The sequence below is a fragment of the Hemitrygon akajei genome, chromosome 10, assembly GCF_048418815.1.
Source record: "Hemitrygon akajei chromosome 10, sHemAka1.3, whole genome shotgun sequence".
Taxonomy (NCBI): Eukaryota; Metazoa; Chordata; class Chondrichthyes; order Myliobatiformes; family Dasyatidae; genus Hemitrygon; species Hemitrygon akajei.
Window position 1 is genome coordinate 149,342,532 of NC_133133.1, and position 21,598 is coordinate 149,364,129.

Here is a 21,598-nt window from a genome sequence, read left to right on the forward strand (position 1 = left end):
GATGGACACTGCCTTTCTGAGGCATCACTCCTTGAAGATGTACTGAAAACTACGGATACTGGTACCCAAGATGGAGCTGATTAATTTTACAACTTTCTATAGCTATCAGTCCTGTGCAGTAGCTCTCCCCACCCCCCATACCAGACAGTGATGCAGCCTGTCAGAATGCTCTCCATGGTACATCTATAGACATTTTTGAGTGTTTAGGTGACAAACCAAATCTCTTCAAACTCCTAATGAAATATAGCTATTGTCTTGCCTTCTTTACAGCTACATTGATATGTTGGGATCAGGTTAGATCCTCAGCGATCTTGACACTCAGGAACTTGAAATTGCTCACTCTTTCCGCTTTTGATCTCTCTATGAGGATTGGTTTGTGTTCACTCGTCTTACCCTTCCTGAAGTCCAGAATCAGTTCTTTCACTGACATTGAGTGCAAGGTTGTTGCTGCAACACCACTCAACTAGCTGATATATCTTCCTCTTGTGCGTCCTATCATCTCCATCTGAGATTCTACCAACAGTGGTTGTATCATCAGCAAACTTATAGGTGGCATTTGAGCTATACCTAGTCACACAGAAATGGGTATAGAGGGAGTAGAGCAGTGGGCTAAGCACACATCCCTGAGGTGTGCAGGTGTAGATTGTCAGTGAGGAGGAGATATTATCTCCAATTGTAGAGGGAGACATAGAGGCTCAGGTTCTGTAGCTTAGCAATCAGGTCTGTGAGAATGAGGTGATAAACGCTGAGCTATAGTCAATGAACAGCATCCTGACATCAGTGTTTGTGTTGTCCAAGTGATCTAAGGCCAGGTAAAGAGCCATTGAGATTGCATCTGCTGTAGACCTATTGTGGCATTAGGCAAATTGCAGTGGGTCCAGGTCCTTGCTGAGGCAGGACTTCATTCCAGTCATGACCAACCTCTGAAAGCATTTCATTAATGCAGAGGTGAGTGCTACTGGGTGATAGTGATTAAGGCAGCTCACACTACCCTTCTTAGGCACTGGTATAATTGTTGCCTTTTTGAAGCAAGTGGGAACTTCCACCCATAGCAGTGAAGTTGAAAATGTTGGCACAAGTTTTCAGAGCCTTACCGTGTACTCCATTGGGGCCTGCCGCCTTACAAGGGTTCACCTTCCCTAAAGACTGTTTAACTTTGGCCTCCAAGACAGAGATCACAGGGTTAGTGGGTGCAGCAGTAATCTTCACAGCTGTAGTTATATTCTCCCTTTCAAAGCGGGCATAAAAGGCATTGAGTTCATCTGGTAGTGATGCATCGCTGCCGTTCATGCATTTTGCTTTGTTGGAAGTAATGTTGACACGCACCCAATGTCTGATGCAGCCTCCAACCTCACTCAGAATTGTTTCTTTGCTCTTGAAATAGCCCTCCGCAAGACGTACCTGGTTTTCTTATACAGACCTGGGTTACCAGTCTTAAATGCCACAGATCTAGTCCTCAGCAGACGATGAACCTCCTGGTGTATCCACAGCTTTTGATTTGGAATGTACTGCAAGTTTCCATAGGCATATACTTATCCACACAGTCTTTAATGAAGTCTGTAACAACTGCAGTATACTCATTCAGATTCAAAGATGAATCCCTGAATACAATCCACTCCACTGATTCAAAACAATTGTGTAAGTGCTCCTGTGCTTCGCTTGTCCATACCTTTGTGGTTCTCACTTCTGGTGCTGCAGTCTTCAGTCTCTGCCTATACTCGGGGAGTAGAAAAACAGCCAGGTGATCAGACTTTCCAAAGCGTGTGTGCGAAATAGCACAGTAGGCATTCTTGCTGGTAGTGCAACAGTGGTCCAGTGTGTTGTTTCATCTGGTACTACAAGTGATTTGTTGGTAATTACTTAGTGATTTTTTTTTCAAGTTGGTCTGGTTAAAATCCCTCAAAATGATAGTGAAGACGTCAGGGTGTGCTGTTCCATGCATGTGTTCACATTTCTCAAATCATCTGGAACCTGTTTGGATTTGGCCTGAAATGGAGTGTACACCACTACCAAATTAATCACTGAAATCTCTGGCGGTAGGTAAAATGGATGGCACTCAATTCCAAGATATTACAAGTCTGGTCAGCAGAACTGATACATCTGTGCACCAAGAGGAGTTGATCATGAGACATACATCTCCACCTCTGCTTTTGAGAGACTTGACAGTCCTATCCTGATAAAGTATAGTGAACATGTCAATCTGAATTGCGGCATCTGGTATGGAAGGGTTTAACAAGGTTTCCATGAAACAAAGGATGCAAGCAGTCCTAATGTCCCTCTGATATAGCACCTTAACTCTGAGATCTTCAATTTTATGTACTAGAGACTATATGTTTGCCAGCAAGGTAGTTGATAAAAACCTTGTTTTCTTAAATGCACTAGTATCCCTGATCAGTAGCCACATTTCATCTGAGGAGTCCGGCAATAAATATGGCCATAATCGGCATTGTTTCATCAGTGTTAAGCAGCAATAGATTGCTCAATCCCATTAAAAACTGTACAGACCTTGGAAGCAGTTGTGGTTCTCAGGTATATCATGCTGAACTGAGAATATTCTAGTCTCTTCTTCTGAGTCTTTTTTTTGGTTTCTTTTTTGCCATTAAATACATTAATAACTTTTGTGCACTCTGCTGGTTGTGCTGTGTTATTACTGCATTTTTAGAAGAACATTCTTCTTTCAATAACCTACAGCAGTTGTTTCCTACCTGTCTAAAATGTAGACACTCACCATTTATCCCATCTATGAATTTTTCATCAGTGCTGTCATATATGGACACCATAGTGGCGTAGTGGTTAGCGCAATGTTATTACAGCTTGGGGCTTCAGAATTTGGAATTCATTTCTGGAGCCATCTGTAAAAAAAGCCTGTACGTCCTCCCCGTGGAATGCATGGGGTTTTCCCCAGGTGCTCCGGTTTCCTCCAGTAGTTCAAAGACATACTGGGTAGGTTAATTAGTCATTGTAAATTGCCCAGTGATTAGATTAGGATTAATCACTTTTGTTGGTTACTGTGGTGGTGTGGCTCAAAGGGTTAGAAGGGCCTACTCCATGTTGTACCACTAAATAAATAAATATTTGATTTCATTTTATCATCAAACGTCTTGTGCAATACTTCATCTAAAGTTATTGAAAATCCCTAAACAAAGCATCCATGAGTTTTCCTTGATCAGTTCATGGTCATTTTTCATTCATTGCTTTTATTTCCACAAAGAACTCTGTCAGTTACGCTTCCAGGGTGGGTGCTTTTAATTGATCCATGTTTTGCTAAGAATTTTGCTCTATATTGAAAACTCTTGATTTTGGAATGATAGTTGTCAAATTGCCAGCATGCATTCATTGTAACAGTAAGTGACTTGAGAAGCTTTTGGCATAAACTTTTTGTGAACCAGAGAAGAGACTTCCTTGATGTCCTGAACCAAGTGAGATAAGAAAGCAGTTACTAGGATGTAATGATTTACAGTTAATACAAGCTAAGTCATAGTATGATAATGGATTAGATTAATACCGAAATCATTAATTTTTAAACAAATAGCTATTGAACAAAATGTACCAATGTAAATTCGTCAAATTTTTAACTGAGAACTCAGTGGAAAGTAAGGCCAATTGAAGTATTGTTCAGTAAGATGACCTTTAGTGTGGACTGTTTTAAATACTGAACAAAGGAAATTGGCAATGAGGTGTGAGGGTTACCATTATTTAAAACCCTAAAAAAACAGTTTTCACAATTTTCAGAAGAAAGAATAGGACATAGTACTTTGGCATTTTATTTTGTTACCAAACATTTGTGTTTCCTATGAGGGTATAATGCTTGATGTACTCCAGAGTCCTGATAGATTCCAGATGCCAGAGACCAGCAATCAATGTTTAAAAACTCAAGTTTTCACTCAACAGGCTAGCTTCATTTGACTTATGGTGGGCATACAGGACTTATAAGCTTTCTAAGATTCATAAAATTTTTATCATGAGTGTTTGAGGAAACAGGAAGAGACAACCTTAACACAAGAGATTCTACAGGTGCTGGAAATCTAGAGCAACACACACAAGAAACATCCTTGAGTCTTAAAACTAGATGAGATAAGGATTTCCCAGGCGAATGTAATCATTTACAGATGATTGGTTCTGTACATGTTTAAATATTAAAGTTGAAAATTTACTAGTTATCTACTAGAACTAGTTAATTAAGAGGAATTGGTAATTGGTTTATTATGGTTTCATGTACTGAGGTATAGTGAAAAGCTTTTGATAGAATGCCATCCGGGCAGATCATTTCATACATATGTATATCAATATAGTACAAAAGGAAATTTATAGCCACGCTTGGCCTCCTCACCCCGGTCCACCATGCAACTTTGCACGATGAAGATCGATTTAGAGACTTGGAACAAACCCAGCTGCACCCACTCATCTGGAGTATTGTGAGTGTAGTGGTGGATTACTTATCGCAGACATTTTAAATCTCAGAGGTGGTACGATATCTGCTAAATTAATTGGATGGCCAAGCAAACAAACATCAGTGCCCTCTCCTGGGCCAGTATCCTCAGTATCAAAATTTTATCTGAATTTTATCTGACTCCAGTAGATGGACCACTTGATTTACATTTCTGACAACAGATTCCCAAAATCCTAGCCAAAGTCAAAACCTCTGTCACAGCAAGAAATTTCCAGGAGGATTGAGGAAAGGATTCAAGGATGTTCTGAAAGCCTCTGGAATTGATGTATTTTCATCATCTCATGAAAATCCATACATTATGAAGATGGACCATCCTGGATGGAACTGAGCACCTCAGATCTCTTTAGGAACATATTGAAGTCTAATGAAAAGGCCAAAAGAGAGTATTGCTTCCCTTATTCCTCAAACACATGTCCCAGTTGTAGCAGAATATGCCAATCCCACATTGGCATTATCAGCCACCTCAGAACTTATAGACTGGAGTTGCAACAAATCATCTTCTTTAATGAGTGGGTTTCTGAGTCGGGAGGGGAGGGGAGGCAAAGGGGTTCTGCAGTGATTTAACTCAAGGTTTGATAGTTGTAAAACAGATGATCGTTCACCAGATGAAGCTTTTTTGAAAATAGGCATTTGTTTTTGAGCGATTCCATTATTCATAATGAGAGGCTGCTTGACTTAGAAGAAACCTGGTAAAATAATTGTCCCTAATAGAAGAAAGGTTCTTCTTTAAATTCTCTGTTTTTCATTAAATAGACTCTTCTTTAATTGAGGAGGAGTGTGCTATTAACACATGCTTTTGACATTAATTGTAATAAAGCAGGAATAATGAGATCTCTCAGATCTCAGGTGGTGACAAGGAGACTTACAGGAGTGAGATAGATCAGCTGGTTGAATGGTGTTGCAACACAACCTTTCATTCAATGTCATTCAGAACAAGGAATTGATTGTGGACTTCAGGTAACACGTAACATTTCTCATCAATGGCTTAGCAGTGGAAAAAGTGAGTAGCTTCACCTGCACGTCAACAACTCTGAAAATTTATCCTGGGTCGAACATATTGATGCAATTACAAAGAAGGCATTTCAGTGGCTACTGTATATTTCATTTGGAGTTCATGGAGATTTGGTATGTCACCAAAGACTCTGGCAAATTTCTACACATGTACCACAGAGAGCATCCTACCTGGTATGGACGTGCCAATGCACAGGATCAGAAAAAGCTGCATTATAGGCACTAGCCTTCCCACCATCAAGGATATCTTCAAAATGTGATGCCTCAAGAAGGCAAATCCATCATGTAAGACCCTCACCATCCAGGATATGCCCTCTTCTTATTGCTACCATCAGAAAGGAGGTACAAGAACCTGCAAGCACACACTAAATGTTTTCAATTTCTTCCCCTCCACCATCAGATTTCTGAACAGACCATGAATCTATGAACATAACCCACTACTCTGCTTTGTTTCGCATTATTTATTTATTTATTATTACAATTTATAGTAATCTTATTGTACTCTACTGCTGCTGCAAAACATCAAATTTCATAATGTATGAATGTGGTGGATAATCTTACTCACCTCGACACTAAATTGATTCCATAACCTTTGGACTCACTTTCAAGGACTCCACAATTCATGTTCTGAGTATTACTATTTGTTGATTATTAGTAGTAGTAAATTTTGCGTATTTGCACAGTTTGTCTTCTTTTGCTCATTGGTTGTCAGTCTTTGTGTGTAGTTTTTCCATTGATTCTATTGTTTTCCTTTGTTTTATTGTGAATGCCCACAAGAAAATTAATCTCAGGGTAGTATATAGAGACGTACAGGTATATGTACTTTGAAAATAAATTTACTTTGAACTTTTCTGATAGTAAATCTGATTCTGACTGCTGTTGGGGAAGAACTTGTCAGAATTTTTCAAGAAATTTTAAAGGAGATGTGCAGGACAAGATTTTTTTTACAACGAGAGTGATAGCTGCAGATACAATAGTGGTACTGAAAAGGCTTTTGCATGAATATGCAGGACTGTCAGGATATGAATAATGTGCAGACAAAATGGATGTTTAATCTGACATTGTGTTCACTATGTATATTATGGACCAAAGAGCCTGTTCCTGTGCTGTACTGCTGTATGTAAAACGCAGATGAATTTTTAACAAGATATTTTGAGGAATGTGGTGTACTGTTTCAATGTAATTCAGTTCCACCCGGTGGCTAAATTGTGTACCATTTCAACAGTTAGGCAGTTAACACAGTGCAAAACTTCATGCAAGGTACAGTGATCATAAAGAAAAATTTTTTAGTCCTCACCAATACATTTGTTCTGGGACTCTGTAAATTATCTTGTGATTAGGCAATGATTATATCAAAGTTGCTGGGTGGCAAGGCTCAAAGTTCCAGAAGGGCCTATTCTGTATTGTATCTTAATAAATAAATAAATCCACCTCTTCACACTTGTCAGATTAAACTCCACTATTCCCCTCAACCATGGGGTTTAACCTTTTGGACCAGGCTTCTATGTGGGAATTATGCACCCAGGGAAAAATATTAAATTCTGCTTCAATGCATTGAAGCCATAGGACATTTAAAAAAAATCATTTGCAGTGTTTGGATTTGCTAGCATTCATTGCCCATTCCTAATTGCTTTGAGAAGTTGGTGGTGAGATCTTGTTTCAGGTTGTGTCAGTCTTTGTGTTTAGGAAGCTCCTGCTGCTTTTAGGCAGAAAGTTCTAGCTTCTGACCCAGCTTTTTCACGATTGATGTATTTTGAGCAAGCTTTGTTGGTGAATAGGAAAGAACATATAATTATTTTCTCATTTTAACACTGAAACATTTGCCCCTGTTGTCGCTGTGCTTGAGCATTGTCTACATAACTCAGTTGAAATGCTAGAATCTGGGGCAATGTGCAAAAAAACATGAGAAACTCAGTGGGTCAGGCAGCATCTATGGAAGAAAATGGACAGTTAATACGGTACTTTAGGTTGAAACCCTTCACCTGCATTGGTGCAGATCCATCCAGTGCAGATGGTGCTTTTTGCGTATTGTATAACTCATCTACTTGTGCATAACTTTGCTGAGTAATCCTGGGTATCTTGATTTGTCTGGGATAACAAAATTGGATGTGAGAAATTTGCAGTCCATGAATGTGGAAAACAAATGCCCCATAATTCTAAAGTAGTTAATAAGAAGTCAAATAGGGCATTTAGAAGAACTTGGGGAACTCATTACTTCAGAGTTGGGGAAGCAGGTGATTATAAATGTACTGTACTTGAGAGAAGACATAGGGAGATGGTAGAGAGGAAGTTGAAGTGGAGAATAAATACCATCATGGACATCTTGGATGAGATGATCTACCCTTTGGAATATTTTTCGTGTAATTCTACAAAAGATAAATATAACTTTTCGAAGGCCATTACTGGGACTGGAGGAGTTGAGTTATAAGGGGAGATTGGATAGGCTGTGGCTTTTATCCTTGGGGAAATAGGAAGCTATGGGATGACTTAAGAGGAATGTAGAATCATGACAAACATAAGTAAGGTGAATGGTAACAGTCCTTTTCCCAGGGTAGGGGACTCTGAAACAAGTGTCCCCTATCATGGGAAAGAGGGTATAGATTTAAGGTGAGTGTGGAAGAATTTAAAGGAGGCCTGAGGGTGGTGGGTATGTGGAATGGGCTGCCAAAGGAAGTGGTAGAGGTTAGTAGAATTACAGAATTCAAAAGATGTTCAGACAGGTATATGGATAGGAAAGAGGGATATGGGTTAAACAAAGCAAATGTGACTAGTTCATGTAGACAACTTAGTCAACATGAACAATCTGAGCCAAAGACCCTATTTATGTGCCATATAACTATGACTCTGAGGTATTTGTATCTTGAGTTATAATTAGGTTTCTGTTTTCTAGAATGTTATTGATGTTCTTGAACTTTTCTTTCCAATGTTTATAAATAAATTTCAAAATGAATCCTTTAACTTTCTCTCTCAAGCGTGCACTGTTGGAACAGAAGCAGAGGAAGAAACGGCAGGACCTTCTCATGGTTCAGCCTAACCTTGAAACTAAGCCCAGGAGGTTGAAGCCAAAGCGCTGCGAGGAACAATCCTCATTAGTACAGTCCGATAATAACATCACCAGCCACAGAATATTAGATGGTAAGTAAAGTGGACATCAAATAATTACTTTTTTTAGGACTATGTACTCCATGATGACATAGATAAAAATTAAGGCTATTAGATAAAGCAGCAGTATCAAGCCATTTAGCCCGTTAAGCTTGCTTGCCATTCAATCATGGTTGTGTTTTGTTCTACCTGATTCTCCTCGAAACCCTTAAACCCCTTACCAATCAAGAAGCTATCAATTTCTGCCTTAAAGATTCCCAATCACTTGGCCTCCACAGCTCTCTGTGGCAATGATTTCCATAGATTCACCACCACCAGGTTGAAGAAATTCCTTCTCATCTTAGTTTTAAAGAAATATCCCTTTATTCTGAGGCATTGCTCAAGGATCCTAGACTCTCTTACTAAGTGAAATATCTCCTCCCTGTCCACTTTATCCAGACCTTTCTGTATCTGGTAGGTTTAACTGAGATCCAACATCATCCTTCTGAAATCCATTGAGTAGTGGCCTGAAATGATTTATGCTGTGCGTTATGTGAAATATTTGCATTATCCATTTTACAGATAACTATCATTCAAACAGAGCAACAAAAAGGCTTTATAACTCTGAAGAATTCATTTGTAATGTTTTCTGGACAAATGGAAACTGTTGTGAGGGAAAATGTGGTGAACTGCATTTTCCCCGCAACTACAGTGGGTTTGGAGAATTTCAAAACCTTAAGTGAACTAAAAGACAAAAGTAGACCAGTGGCTGTTTTATTTCTCAAAAAATATGAATATTCTAAATTTTATCAGGGTAAATACTCCATGGCCTCATGTTATGATTATCTGCCATCTGTACCTTATTGTTTATTCCAATATCAGAGTGGATCAGTGCAGCTTTTTGCTGGGAGTCTAGCTTCACAGGATCTCTCTTCATGCAAGTGACCTGGTGTACTGACAAGAATGGCATTTACAATTGTGTCCCCCTGCCTCACTAGCTGTTTTTTTGCTGTATTCATTGAGTAACTGTTCATATCTTTGCTATTTCTTCAACTGATCTCACTTTTGAACTGTGCTGGAGAGTTTGAGGCCAATTGTCAGGCAGGGATTGGAGGAGCTGAGCACCGTTGTCAACAGGCATGAAATAGTGCACCCGATGCCTTCCCTGTAATTGCAGTGGATTTCAACCACGCCAGCTTGAAGAAGTCTCTGAACAACTACCACCAACATTTCACCTGTGGAACTAGAGGAGCCAACACACTTTACCATAGTTATACCACAATCAACAACACTTCCATCCCACGCCCACACTTTGGGAAGTCTGATCACTTGGCTGTACTTCTACTCCTGGCATAAAGCAGAGACTAAAGACTGTAGTACCAATAATGAAGACCAGAAAGGTATAGTCAAGGGAATTAGAGGAGCACTTGCAGGACTGTTTTGAGTCAGTGGACTGGACAAGTTAAGTGATTTATCTTTGAATCTGAATGAATATGCCACAGTTGTCACTGACTTCATCAAGACCTATGTGGATGAGTGTGTGCCTTTGAAAACATATTGGACATACCCAAATCAAAAGCTGTGGATAAACCAGAAAATTCACATTCTGTCTAAGCAAGGACCTGGAGCTGCTGCAATTTGCCTATTGCCACAATAGGACTATAGTAGATGCAGTCTCACTGGCTCTCCACTTAACCTTGGATTACCTAGACAATATGTCAGACTGCTGTTTATTGATTACAGTTCAGTGTTCAACGCAATCATTTCCTCAGTTCTAATCAAAATTCTCCAAAACCTGGGCCTCTATTCCTCCCTCTGCAACTAGATCCTTGACTTTCTCACTGGGAGATCACAACAAGGAATTCAGGAAGGGGAAGTTAAGGGAACACACACCATTAGTCATTGAGGGAACAGCAGTGGAAAAGGTGAGCTGTTTCAAATTCCTGGGTATCAACTTCTCTGAGGATCTATCCTGGGTCCAACATATTGATGCAATTACAAAGAAGGCATGACTGCAACTATATTTCATTCGGAGTTTGAGGAGACTTGGTATGTCACCAAGACTTTTGTAAATTTCTACAGCTGTACCATGGAGAACATTCTGATTGATTGCATCACTGCCTGGTATGTAAAGGCCACTGCACAGAATGGCGAAAAGCAGCAGAAAGTTGTAAACTCAGCCAGGACCATTATGGTCACTGCCCTCCCCTGCCTCCAGGACATCTTCAAAAGGTGATACTTCCAAAGGATGGCATCTATCATTAAGGACCCCCATCACCCAGAACAAGCTCTTTTCATTGCTACCATCAGGGAAGAGATACAGGAGCCTGAAGACACACAGTCAAGGTTTAAGGAACAGCTTCATCTCATCCACCATCAGATCTCTAAGTGAACAATGAACTCACGTCTACCTTAATATTTCTTCCTTCTCATTTTGCACTATTTGTTTATTTTTTAATCTATACTTGTTATTGTAATTTATAGTTTTTTATTATGTATTGCAATATACTGCTGCTGCAAAACAACAAATTTCACAATGTATGCCAGTGATATTAAACCCTTCTGATTCTGATTTTAAAAAGTCATAAATTGATGCTTGCAATCGTTGAGAATCTTGCCTTCAACTGTTAGAGTTGTCCAGTGACTGCTGTGCTGCATGAATGGTATCTTGTGAGTTCCAAGCTGGAACCAAGGAAAGCTGTGAAAGGCCACATCTCCTTGGACATTGCGGGAATATGTGATGTAAACAAGATTGTGTGGATCTGTGCTTTATTCTAATCATTAATTTTTCTAACTATTTTAAGTGAAGTTAGGAATTGATAAAACAGTTTTTCTCAGTCTACAATAATAATGCATAGTTGGTTTCAATACAAATATGTGGACTAGATGAACAAAACTTAGTAGTCCTATCTTAATTATAAGTTTTAAAGTGAAAGATACTTCTTAAGGCCCCTTTAAAAATCATATTTTCACAAGAAATAAGAGGAATGAATTGTTTTGCATCTATTTTTGTAGTACTATTGATGAAACTTCAGAAATTCACCTCCTATATGCAGGTGAATCTGTCTACATGTATGTTGATGTGATTAACGTAAATTGGTATTAGAAAGTAAGAAAAGCAATTTTGTAGCAGATGTTCTCATTTTCTTTTTTGCTTTAATTTATATTAGCAGAAGGAGATAGAAAGAAATCTGATGTGGCACTTCCTTCTGGGAAATCTTTACATGCAGTCAAAATGAAAAATTTGCGAGAAGGTAACAAATTGGACAGAGATAACGGAAGGGACAAAGGTGAACCAGGTTAGCTTCAAAGACTGTAACGCTGGTAGTTGAAGTTTGGCTCTCTTCATGGCTGTGTGTTTCTGCACAGAATACAAGTAATCTCTTTTGTCTCTCAGGATCTAAACAGGAAGTGTGTATATATAATCTTCAGTAAAGATCAGGGGGCAGCACGGTAGCATAGCGGTTAGCGAAACACTATTACAGTGTCACCGACCCTGGGTTCATTTCACTCTGCTGTAGGTAAGGAGTTTGTATGTTCTCCCTGTTACCATGTGAGTTTTCTTTGGGTGCTCCAGTTTCCTCCTACATTCCAAAGGTGTACGGGTTAGTAGGTTAATTGGTAACATAGGTGTAATTGGGTGTTGTGGGTTCTGTGGGCTGGTAGGGGATTACCGTGCTGTATCTCTAAATAAAAATAAAATTAAAATTGATAAGTGTTATGGAAGTGCAAGTGGTTACTTCATGAACAGAAGAGATTAGGCAGATGTTGGAATCTTGAGCAACACACACAAAATGCTAGAAGAACTCAGTCAGGCAACATATTTGAAGGGGAATAAACAGTCACCGTCAGGACTGATGAAATTCCTCCAACATTTTGTGTATGTTCCTCAGGAAATAGCTTCATATATTCTCTGTGCTACCAAGCTTTTCATGCTTTGTTTTATCACCTCATCTTCGTAAGTCTTCTCTGCACTATTTCCAGTTGAACGGCATCTTTCCTTTAACAGGGCAACCAAAACTGTACACAATACTCCAAAGTGCAGTCTCATAAATGTCTTATACAAGGGCAACATAACTTCTCAATTATACCCAGTGCTCTGACTAATGAAGCTCATGACAAATGCCTTCTTCAATACCCTGTCTACTTGCAACACTGTTTTTGGCAGACTATTTATTTGTACTCCTAGCTCCCTCTATTCCATGCACTTTCCAGAATGCAAAATTAGCTGAGAAATAGGTTTTCTTGTAAATTTTCTGATAGGTTCTCTAAATTAAAGAAGCTTTGGCACCTTGATTACTGAGCATCCATTTTCAATGGTATATAGCAATAGTGCAAGTAGTGCTTATACCATTAAGTCAATACTGTTTCAGTGAGATATGCCTAAAGGCTTTAAACCAAGTGCCTCCACAATTCTAAAACACAAGTACACTGCAGATGCTGGGATCAAAGTAACACATACAACACGTTGGAGGAACTCACCAGGTTGGGCAGCATACGTGGAAATGAGCAGTCAACATTTCGGGCCAAGACCCTTCATCAGGACTGAAGAGGGAGGGGGCAGGGGCCCTATAAACAAGGTGGGGGGAGGGTGGGAAGGAGAAGGCTGGTAGGTGCCAGGTGAAAAACCAGTAAGGGGAAAGATCAAGGGGTGGGGGAGGGGATAGGTAGTAAAAGTGAAGAAGGGTTTTGCCGTCTTCTGTTACCCACAGTGCGTTCCCCTTACATCTCTTCTTCACCTTTCCTGCCTATCCCCTCCCTGCTGCCCAACCTGCTGAGTTCCTCCAGTGTGTTGTACGTGTTGCCTCCACAATTCATCTGAAGTTGGGGACAGATGTCAATGAGGTAAGGTTTTTAAAGAGAGACAACAAGCTCTTGGAGCACATCAGCAAACATAATTTTGCAGATAATACTAAAATAAATGCTGTCATAGACAGTAAAAAATGTTTTCAAAAATTACAGGGTCAGCTAGGTAAGTATACTGAACAGAGGCAAATTGCTTACAATTTGGATAAGTGTGAAGTGTGGCATTTTGGGAATAGTAGTGTTTTGAAAAGTGTTGTAGAATATAGGGGCCTAGGAGTACAAATAAATAGTTTGCCTAAAACTTCGTTGCAAGTAGAGAAGGGTGATGGAGAAGGCATTTGTCATGCTGACTTTCATTAGTCGGAGGATTGAGTATAAGAATTGGGAAGTGATGTTGCCCTTGTACAAGGCGTTTATTGAGACTGCACTTTGGAGTATTGTGTACAGTTTTAGTTGCCCTATTAAAGGAAAGATACCGTTAAACTGGAAATCGTGCAGAGAAAATGTATGAAGATTCTACTGAAATTTAAGGGCCTGGGTATGCTAGTGTTTTATTCATTGAAATGTGGGAGATTGAGGGGTGACCATATGTAGATGTATAAATAGGAGGAATGCACATTATTCATTTTCCCAGGGCAGAGGAACTTAAATCTTGAAGGCATGGGTGAGAGGTGAAAGATTTAGAAGGAACTTTTAAATCTTTAAAAGGAACTTGAGTGTCTTTGTTTTGTGTAAGGCAGTCATATATGGAATGAGCTGTCAGAGTTGAGGCAGGTACAATAATAACATTTAAAAGACACTAGGTTAGGTTCATGATAGGAGTGGTTTGGAGGGATATGCACCAGGCATGGGTAAACAGGACTAGCTTGGTGGGCACCATGGTTGAATGGATGAGTTGGGTCAAAGAACCTGTCTCCATGCTATATTATTCAATGACTCTATTATCATGTCATGATTTAATGGAAACATCAATTCTGGCTAAGTAGTAGTGTGAAAGGACATTAGCTCCTTCTCAACTCTTCCGCGGGAAAGCAATTGTTGCTGATCTTTCTAAGTGTGAGACTTTCTAGAATACAGAAACAAAAATTATTTCTTTAAAGCTTATGGGACTTAAATTGTGGTGATGTTTCTGTCTTTGCAACCATCAGATACCAACATTTTTAGGTATTCTGACCAGGGTGTTGACAACACCCATTAGCTATGTTCAGATTGTACAAGTGCTGCATTTGGAGAATCCTTATTTCATTCCCACTCTTCTCCCCAAAATAAGTTAAATTTCTGAAATAGCCATGGGCACAAACTTAACATGCCCATATCTTAGCCCTTCGACAACCTTAAGGACACAGGATTTTTTTTTTGGATAAAGGTTTATTAACTTAGTGATACCTGATCAATCTGATTGTCTTTTCTTATTTTCATACCTCAGTAACAAAGTAGTATCTTAAGCATTTCTCATGTAGTTGTTACCCTTCAATTCAGAGTTCAGCTACAGTAAGTAAGTTGGGTGGTTTTGCTTGGTATATCATGCAAGAAGTCTCAACAGACCCTGTAGAAGTGTAGAATTATTACAAAACAGGTAACCTTTGTTGACTATGTTGACCATTCTTATCTATTGCTACAATAAAAATGTTTCTGTCCCTCAAGGTGTTGATGGGCCAGGATCCTTAGGAAGCAATGAAGTACAAGGTGTTAGTAACAGAATCCAAATCCTTTCTGTTGCTGAATCAATGTCAGTCAATGATGATGTCGAAGCACTCTTGGACTTGCCAGCTAAACCAGAAATCCAAGAAATAATGGAACAAAGAGGTAATAAAATTTCCTTTGTGTTATTTTTGATTTAGTTTTGTTTGGTGAAATCTAATGTAAAGAAAAATAATTAGTTGTGAACTTGCCAAACTAAAGGATAAATTAGATAGTTAGTAATTGTGTTTTCCTATTCATCAAGTCTACTTCAAGAAGTCTGAATATCTATACTTGAATGCAGTGTACTACACAGGAAGTTTGAAGTGATATCTTTTGGATGAGAACTTAATCCAAGACCCTACCAATTATATTTTAACAGAATATTTGAAAATGTTGCATTTACTGCAGTAAAACTGATGCCTGAGACCTTAGTGTAATGAGTACTAAACTTTATTTTGTAGTAATATAGCTTAGCTAAGTAAAGCTTTTATAGAATTCTCAGGAAACTAAAGATCCTTTCCTTATTAACTAGTCAATGAAGATCAGGAAGATTTTTTTAGTCAGCTTAAATTCTAAGGTTCCTATCCCACAATGCATTATTGACCCTAAAGCCTTCTGGGCAATTAGAGATAAGCAGTAAGTACAGGCTCATTAGTTCTAACATCCTATTTATGTGTATGTGTATACATAGTGCAACTTCTGTTGGAAGCTATACACTGTTTTTACCCGTTCTTTCATTAGCTTGAGCAACTTTCTTGAATGATCTCTTAATTTTTTCCTTTCCAGTGGCAGTAGTCCATTCCTCAAATCAGTCTTTCCAGTGATGTTTAGCTTTTAATGGCTTTGTAACTGTCACAAATCTGCTTTCTAATTCAACTTGCTAATTATGCCCACCTTTATCAAGCAGTTGCACATTACAGTGAAACCTTTAGTGTAGGTCTTGGAAATAAAATAATTGGATGAGAGGTGGAGTGCAGTTTGTAAAATTCAAAGTGATGCTTGGTATTGTTCATTATTGTTGCATGTACTAAGATACAGTGAAAAGCTTTTGTTTGCATGTCATCTAGACAGATCATTTCATATATAAGCACATTGAAGTAGTACAAAAAGGAAAGAAATTGCACATTTTCACTACAGAGAAAATCCTGTGTAGGTAGACAAAGTATAAGGGCCATAGTAGGGTAGACAAAAAGAGCAATAGTTATTCTTTCTTGTATATGGTCTGTTCAAGAGTCTTATAACAGTAGGATAGAAGCTGTCTTTGAGCCCAGTGGTATGTGTTCTCAAGCTTTTGTGTTTTCTGTATGATGTTTACATGTTGGCTGCTTTCTCAAGCTGGGACAAATGTAGTTAGAGTCACTGAAATATAGGGTGTTTTTGTGATATGCTGGGCTGCATTCACAATTCAATGCAATTTTTTGTGGTTGTGAGCATAGCAGTTGCCATAACTCCATTCTGATCCAACAGTAAACCCAGCAGCTTGACGTTAAGTATACTTGTAAGAACATGACCTTCAATACCATTATTGTCCATGAAATTGTTACTTTTATACCCCAGAAGTAAAAGGAATACTTTTCCTTTTTTTATTTGATTTTCTGGACAGCTAAGAGCAGTTGTTAGTTCCTTTTATAGCTGAGCTTGTGATTAATGCTCAGTGCATATCATGTCCATTGTGAGTAAAATTCAGTTCCTTAATGGCCTGAATTTAATGAACCTTTTTTACAAGTTTAAAATACCTGCATAGATATTCTTATTTAGCAGAAACTGTAGAATTTAATTTAGAAATGTTACACTCAATTAATTCCTCTAGCTGTCAGAAATTCTAGGCCTTTTTAATTTAATTGCATGAGTTCATTTATTTGTATGGAAAATACAGTAAGCACCCTTATAGCTCACTATTTTACTTTCTCAATCAAATCTTCAATTTCCTTTCAATAATTGAACATCGGTTTTAAAAACATTGAACATTGGTTTGTACATTCTGCCATTCAGAGTGGTTTCCCAAGATCCTTAATTCTATTTGTAACTTTCGGTTTCATTTGAGTCTTTTGGTTTCATTTTGTTTTCCAGGCATCGTTTATCTACCTTAAGTCCTCAGTATCTTGATATTTTGACAAAATTATCTTTTGACCATTCCAAATGCTGTATAAAAAGATCAATTTAAATTTCTCTTAAGCACGAACCTCTTAGCCAATAAAATTATGTTGGGATCTTCTTGTTGTGTTGGGCCAGTGGATGTGGTTCCCACAACTGTATAGTGTTCCAGTTGCTGTCTTGAGTACAAATTCAATATTAACCTTCATTTGCATTCCAAAACATTAAACATTACCATCTATTTTGCCTTTTCCTTTAGCATAATCTACATTTTTAGCCTTCTCTAAAGTTAAACATTCTTCTGTTCCTTATACCCATATAATTCCATTTCCTGTTCCCTTACTTAAAAATATAATCAGATTCAGAACATGTTCCTGCATTGAATTATGTTATTTATCTGTCCACCTAGTTAAAATGTCCTTTACATGGTTTGCTGCAAGTTCTTGTTCCCCAAATCCCTTGCATCCCCTCAACAAATGAATTGATGTCATTGTGAATTTAAACATTGTTGTCAAATTGAAGCTTTGTTTAAATAATGAAATAAAATATCCATTTCATGATATTCTGGAATCTTTATATACATTTACAGGACTTGTGTCTTAATCCATTCTTGTAATATATTATTTGCAAGAATGTGATTTGTAGTCCATTACTGCCTGCCTTTGAGAAGCTGGTGATAAACCACTGCAGTGTGTGAAGGTTATCCAACTATGGTATGCATTTGTAAAGAAAATTTAAAGTGAGTCTAGAGAATTGCTTCAATGTAAAGCAATCAGATTATAAATATTGGTTCACATGGATGTTAGTTTATTTGCACTCCTCCTGTTTTGTGTTTTCTGGGTTGTGTAAAGCTATTGAATAAGATACAGCACTTCCTCAAACTGCATGTGGTTGTACTGTTAGCATGTAATGCTACGTTTAAATTGCCTCATTTATTTGCTCCTGTCCATGAATTTCTGAACCCCGATGCATTTTTAATGGGACCTGCCCTAGACTAAGAGCAGTAAAATTATTCTCTTATTGTAACACGAGATTCTGCAGATGCTGGAAATCTTGAGCAACACATAGATGACACAAAGGCTGGTATTGTTGTCAACAGTGTAGAAGGTTTGACCTTCCAAAGTGTATCACTTCACACTTTTCCGGATTGAATCCTGTCTGCCACTTCTCAGTGCAATGTGATAGGGCAGTTAAGAAAGTAACAATATTAGCCAACTTGGCCAATCTAATTGCTTTTAAGCAAAATCCATGTCATCTATTTATTTTAGTATATGAAGCCTTTATTTAAAATATCAAAATATTTAAATGTTGCTTCAATAATTTTATAAATACAGGAATCTCTGGAAGTATGAACTTCGAAGAAGATAATCAAGAGGAGAATGATAATACTTCAGGTTCTCAGAGTGATGAAAATGTCAGGCCCTCATCTGCTACCAATAAACAATCAGTCAAGGTGAGAGAATAACTGCTGATTACAGTCATGAACAACCTTTTGTGGTGGCTGCCAACATGACAATCCAAAAACATTCCAGAAGGCCATATTTAAGGGTCACATATCCTATTTTTTGTGATGGCCCTGTCATTTTCTTTCTGACTACATTCCAACTTTTGAATCTTCCTTGGACCAGTGAACAGTGGCCTTTGAACAATGCAGATTCAACAATTCCATTGAATTCAATAATGAAGAAATCAAAGTTCAAAGTTTTAAAGTCAATTTATTATCAAAGTACGTATATGCCGCCATATCCTACCCTGAGATTCATTTTCTTGTGGGCATTCACAGTAGATACAAAGAAACACAATAGAATCAGAGAAAATCTACACACAAAGATGAACAAACAGCCAATGTGTAAAAGAAGACAAACTGTGCAAATACAAAAAAACCCCCAAAAAAAAACTCCTAGGAAGGTAGGTTAAGTTTCAGATAATTACAAATTTATAATTAATTATGTTAAATGTAAACATGACCAAAATGACATTTAAACACAATAAGTTAATTCCTTTAAATCCTTTCCTACTTGGGAAGCTGAATGTTCTGAAGGTAGGTAAGTCAACTGGACTGGGTGGACTACACCCCAGGATTTTGAATGAATTGGCTGAAAAGATTGTGGAGACATTAGCAGTGATCTTTGAAGAATCATGAGTCAGGAATGGTTCTAGAGGAGTGGAAAACTGCAAATGTCACTTCACTCTTTAAGAAAGGAGGGAAACAGGAAATTATAGGTAATAGTCTGAGTTCAGTAGTTGGTAAGATATCAGAGTCCACTATTACGAATGAGGTTTCAGGGTAATGGAAGCACACGATAAAGTAGGCTGAAGTCAGCATGGTGCCCTTAAAGGAGATTCTGTGTAAATCTGTTAAGAGTTCTTTGAGGAAGTAACAAGCAGGAAAAACAAAGCGGAGTCAGTGGATATTGTTTACTTGGACGTTAAGAAAATCTAACAAGGCACCACACAAGATGCTGCTAGACAAGTTAAGAGCCCATGGTATTGCAGGAAGGATACTAGCTTAGATAGAAGCTTGGCTGTCAGACAGGAGGCAAAGAGTTGGAATAAAATGATTCTTTTCTAATTGGCTGCTAGTGACTAGTGGTGTTCCACAGGGCTTGGTGTTGGTACCGCTATTTTTCATGATATATGTCAATGATTTGGATGGTGGAATTGATGGTTTTGTGGCCAAGTTTGCAAATGATACAAAGATAGGTGGAGGGGTAGATGGTGTTGAGGAAGCAGTGAGTCTGTAGAAGCACTTGGTTAGGTTGGGAGAATGGGCAAAATAGTGGCAGAAGGATTACAACATAGGGAAATGTATGGTCATGGAGTAAAGAGTAGAATATTTTCCAAATGGGGAGAGAATTCATAAATCAGAAGTGCAAGGGGACTTGGGAGTCCTAGTGCATGCAGGATTCCCTAAAATTAACTTGCAATTTGAGTCAGTAGTAAGGAAGGCAAATGCAATGTTAGTAGTCATTTTGAGAGGATTAGAGTATGAATACAAAGATGTAATGCTGAGGCTTTATAAGGTGTTGGTCAGACCACTTTTGGAGTGTTGTGAGCAGTTTTGGGCCCCACATCTAAGGAAAGATGTGTTGGCATTGGAGAGAATTCAGAGGAGGTTTGCAATAATTATCCTGGGAATGAAATGGTTAATATATTAGAAGCATTTGAAGCTCGAGCTTGAACAGAAAGTTGTGGAGTCCGAAGTCACTAGGTATGTTTAAAGCAGAGGTTGATAGGTTCTTTGATAGTAAGGCTGTCAAAGGTTATGGGGAGAAGGAAGGAAATTGGATTGGGAGAAAGTAATAAATCAGCCATGATGAAATGCTGGAGCAGACCTGGTGGGATGAATAGCTAATTCTGCTCCTGTGGTTTATGGCTTATTGTCCTGGATTTTGATGTAAGGTGCAAAAATCTGGGACTTGGGTGCATGTAGAAAATGCAGTGGTTCCAAAGTTACTATCAGTAGCGCAATACACCCAAAATGCTGGAGGAAGTCAGCAGGTCAGGCAGCATCTATGGAAATGAATAAACAGTCGATGTTCTGAAATAAGGCCCTTCTTCAGGACTGGAATGGAAGGTGGAAGACACCAGAATAATAAGGTGGGGGATGGGAAGGAAGATTAGCTGGAAAGTGACAGGTGAAGCCAAGTTGGTGGGAAAGGTGAAGACCTGGAGAAGAAGGAAATTGATAGGAAAGAGAGTGGACAATGGGAGAAAGGGAAGAAGGAGGGGCACCGGGGAGATGAGAGGCAGGTGAGGAGAGGAAGTAAGAGGCCAGAGAGGTGAATAGAAAAAGAGGGAAGGGGTGAAAAAATTATTGAAAAGAGAAATCAATGTTCATGCCTTCAGGTTACCTCGACAGAATATGAGGTGTTACTCCTCCACCCTGAGAGTAGCCCCATCGTGGCAAAAGTGGAGGCTGTGGACTGACATGTTGGAATGGGAATGAGGATAGGAATTAAAATAATTGGCCACCAGTAAAGTTCTGCTTCTGGCAGATGGAGCAAAGGTGTTTGATAAAGCATTCTACCAATTTACATTGGGTCTCACCGATGTGGAGGATGCCGCATCAGGAGCACCAGATTCAAATGATGACCCCAACAGGTTTGGAGATAATGTGTTGCCTCACCTGGAAGGTCTAATTGGCGCCCTGAATGGAGGTAAGGAAGGAGGTGAATAGGCAGGTGTAATATTTCTGTTGCCTAGGGATGTGTGCCAGGAGGAAGATTAGTGAGGAGAGATGAATGGACAAGGGAATTGTGGAGAGAGCGATCCCTGCAGAAAGCAGAGTGGTGGGGTAGAGGTAAAGATGCATTCCATGGTAGATTATGTTGAAGGTGGTGGAAGCTGCAGAGAATAATGCATTGGATGCAGAGGTTCGTGTGGTGATGGTCGAGCAAATTTAACTTTGTTATGGTGGTGGGAAGATGGGGTGAGTGTGGATATATGGGCAATGGAGGAGATGTGGGTAAG

The 21,598-nt window shown here is 38.8% G+C and overlaps 1 protein-coding gene across 7 annotated transcripts in view; it reads left to right on the plus strand.

The window, feature by feature from the left end:
- tulp3 (TUB like protein 3) overlaps nt 1-21,598 on the plus strand; it is a 78,989-nt gene that overhangs the window by 25,874 nt on the left and 31,517 nt on the right. For 3 of the 7 annotated variants that reach the window (XM_073059359.1, XM_073059360.1, XM_073059362.1), the window contains exons 3-6: nt 8,434-8,596; nt 11,713-11,841; nt 14,993-15,154; nt 18,460-18,578. In XM_073059359.1, coding sequence (XP_072915460.1) covers nt 8,434-8,596; nt 11,713-11,841; nt 14,993-15,154; nt 18,460-18,578 — 573 coding nt within the window. Of the gene's footprint in view, nt 1-8,433; nt 8,597-11,712; nt 11,842-14,992; nt 15,155-18,459; nt 18,579-18,611; nt 19,034-21,598 lie in introns of those variants that run through there. The other 4 variants (XM_073059363.1, XM_073059364.1, XM_073059361.1 and 1 more) reach the window with 3 other exon arrangements.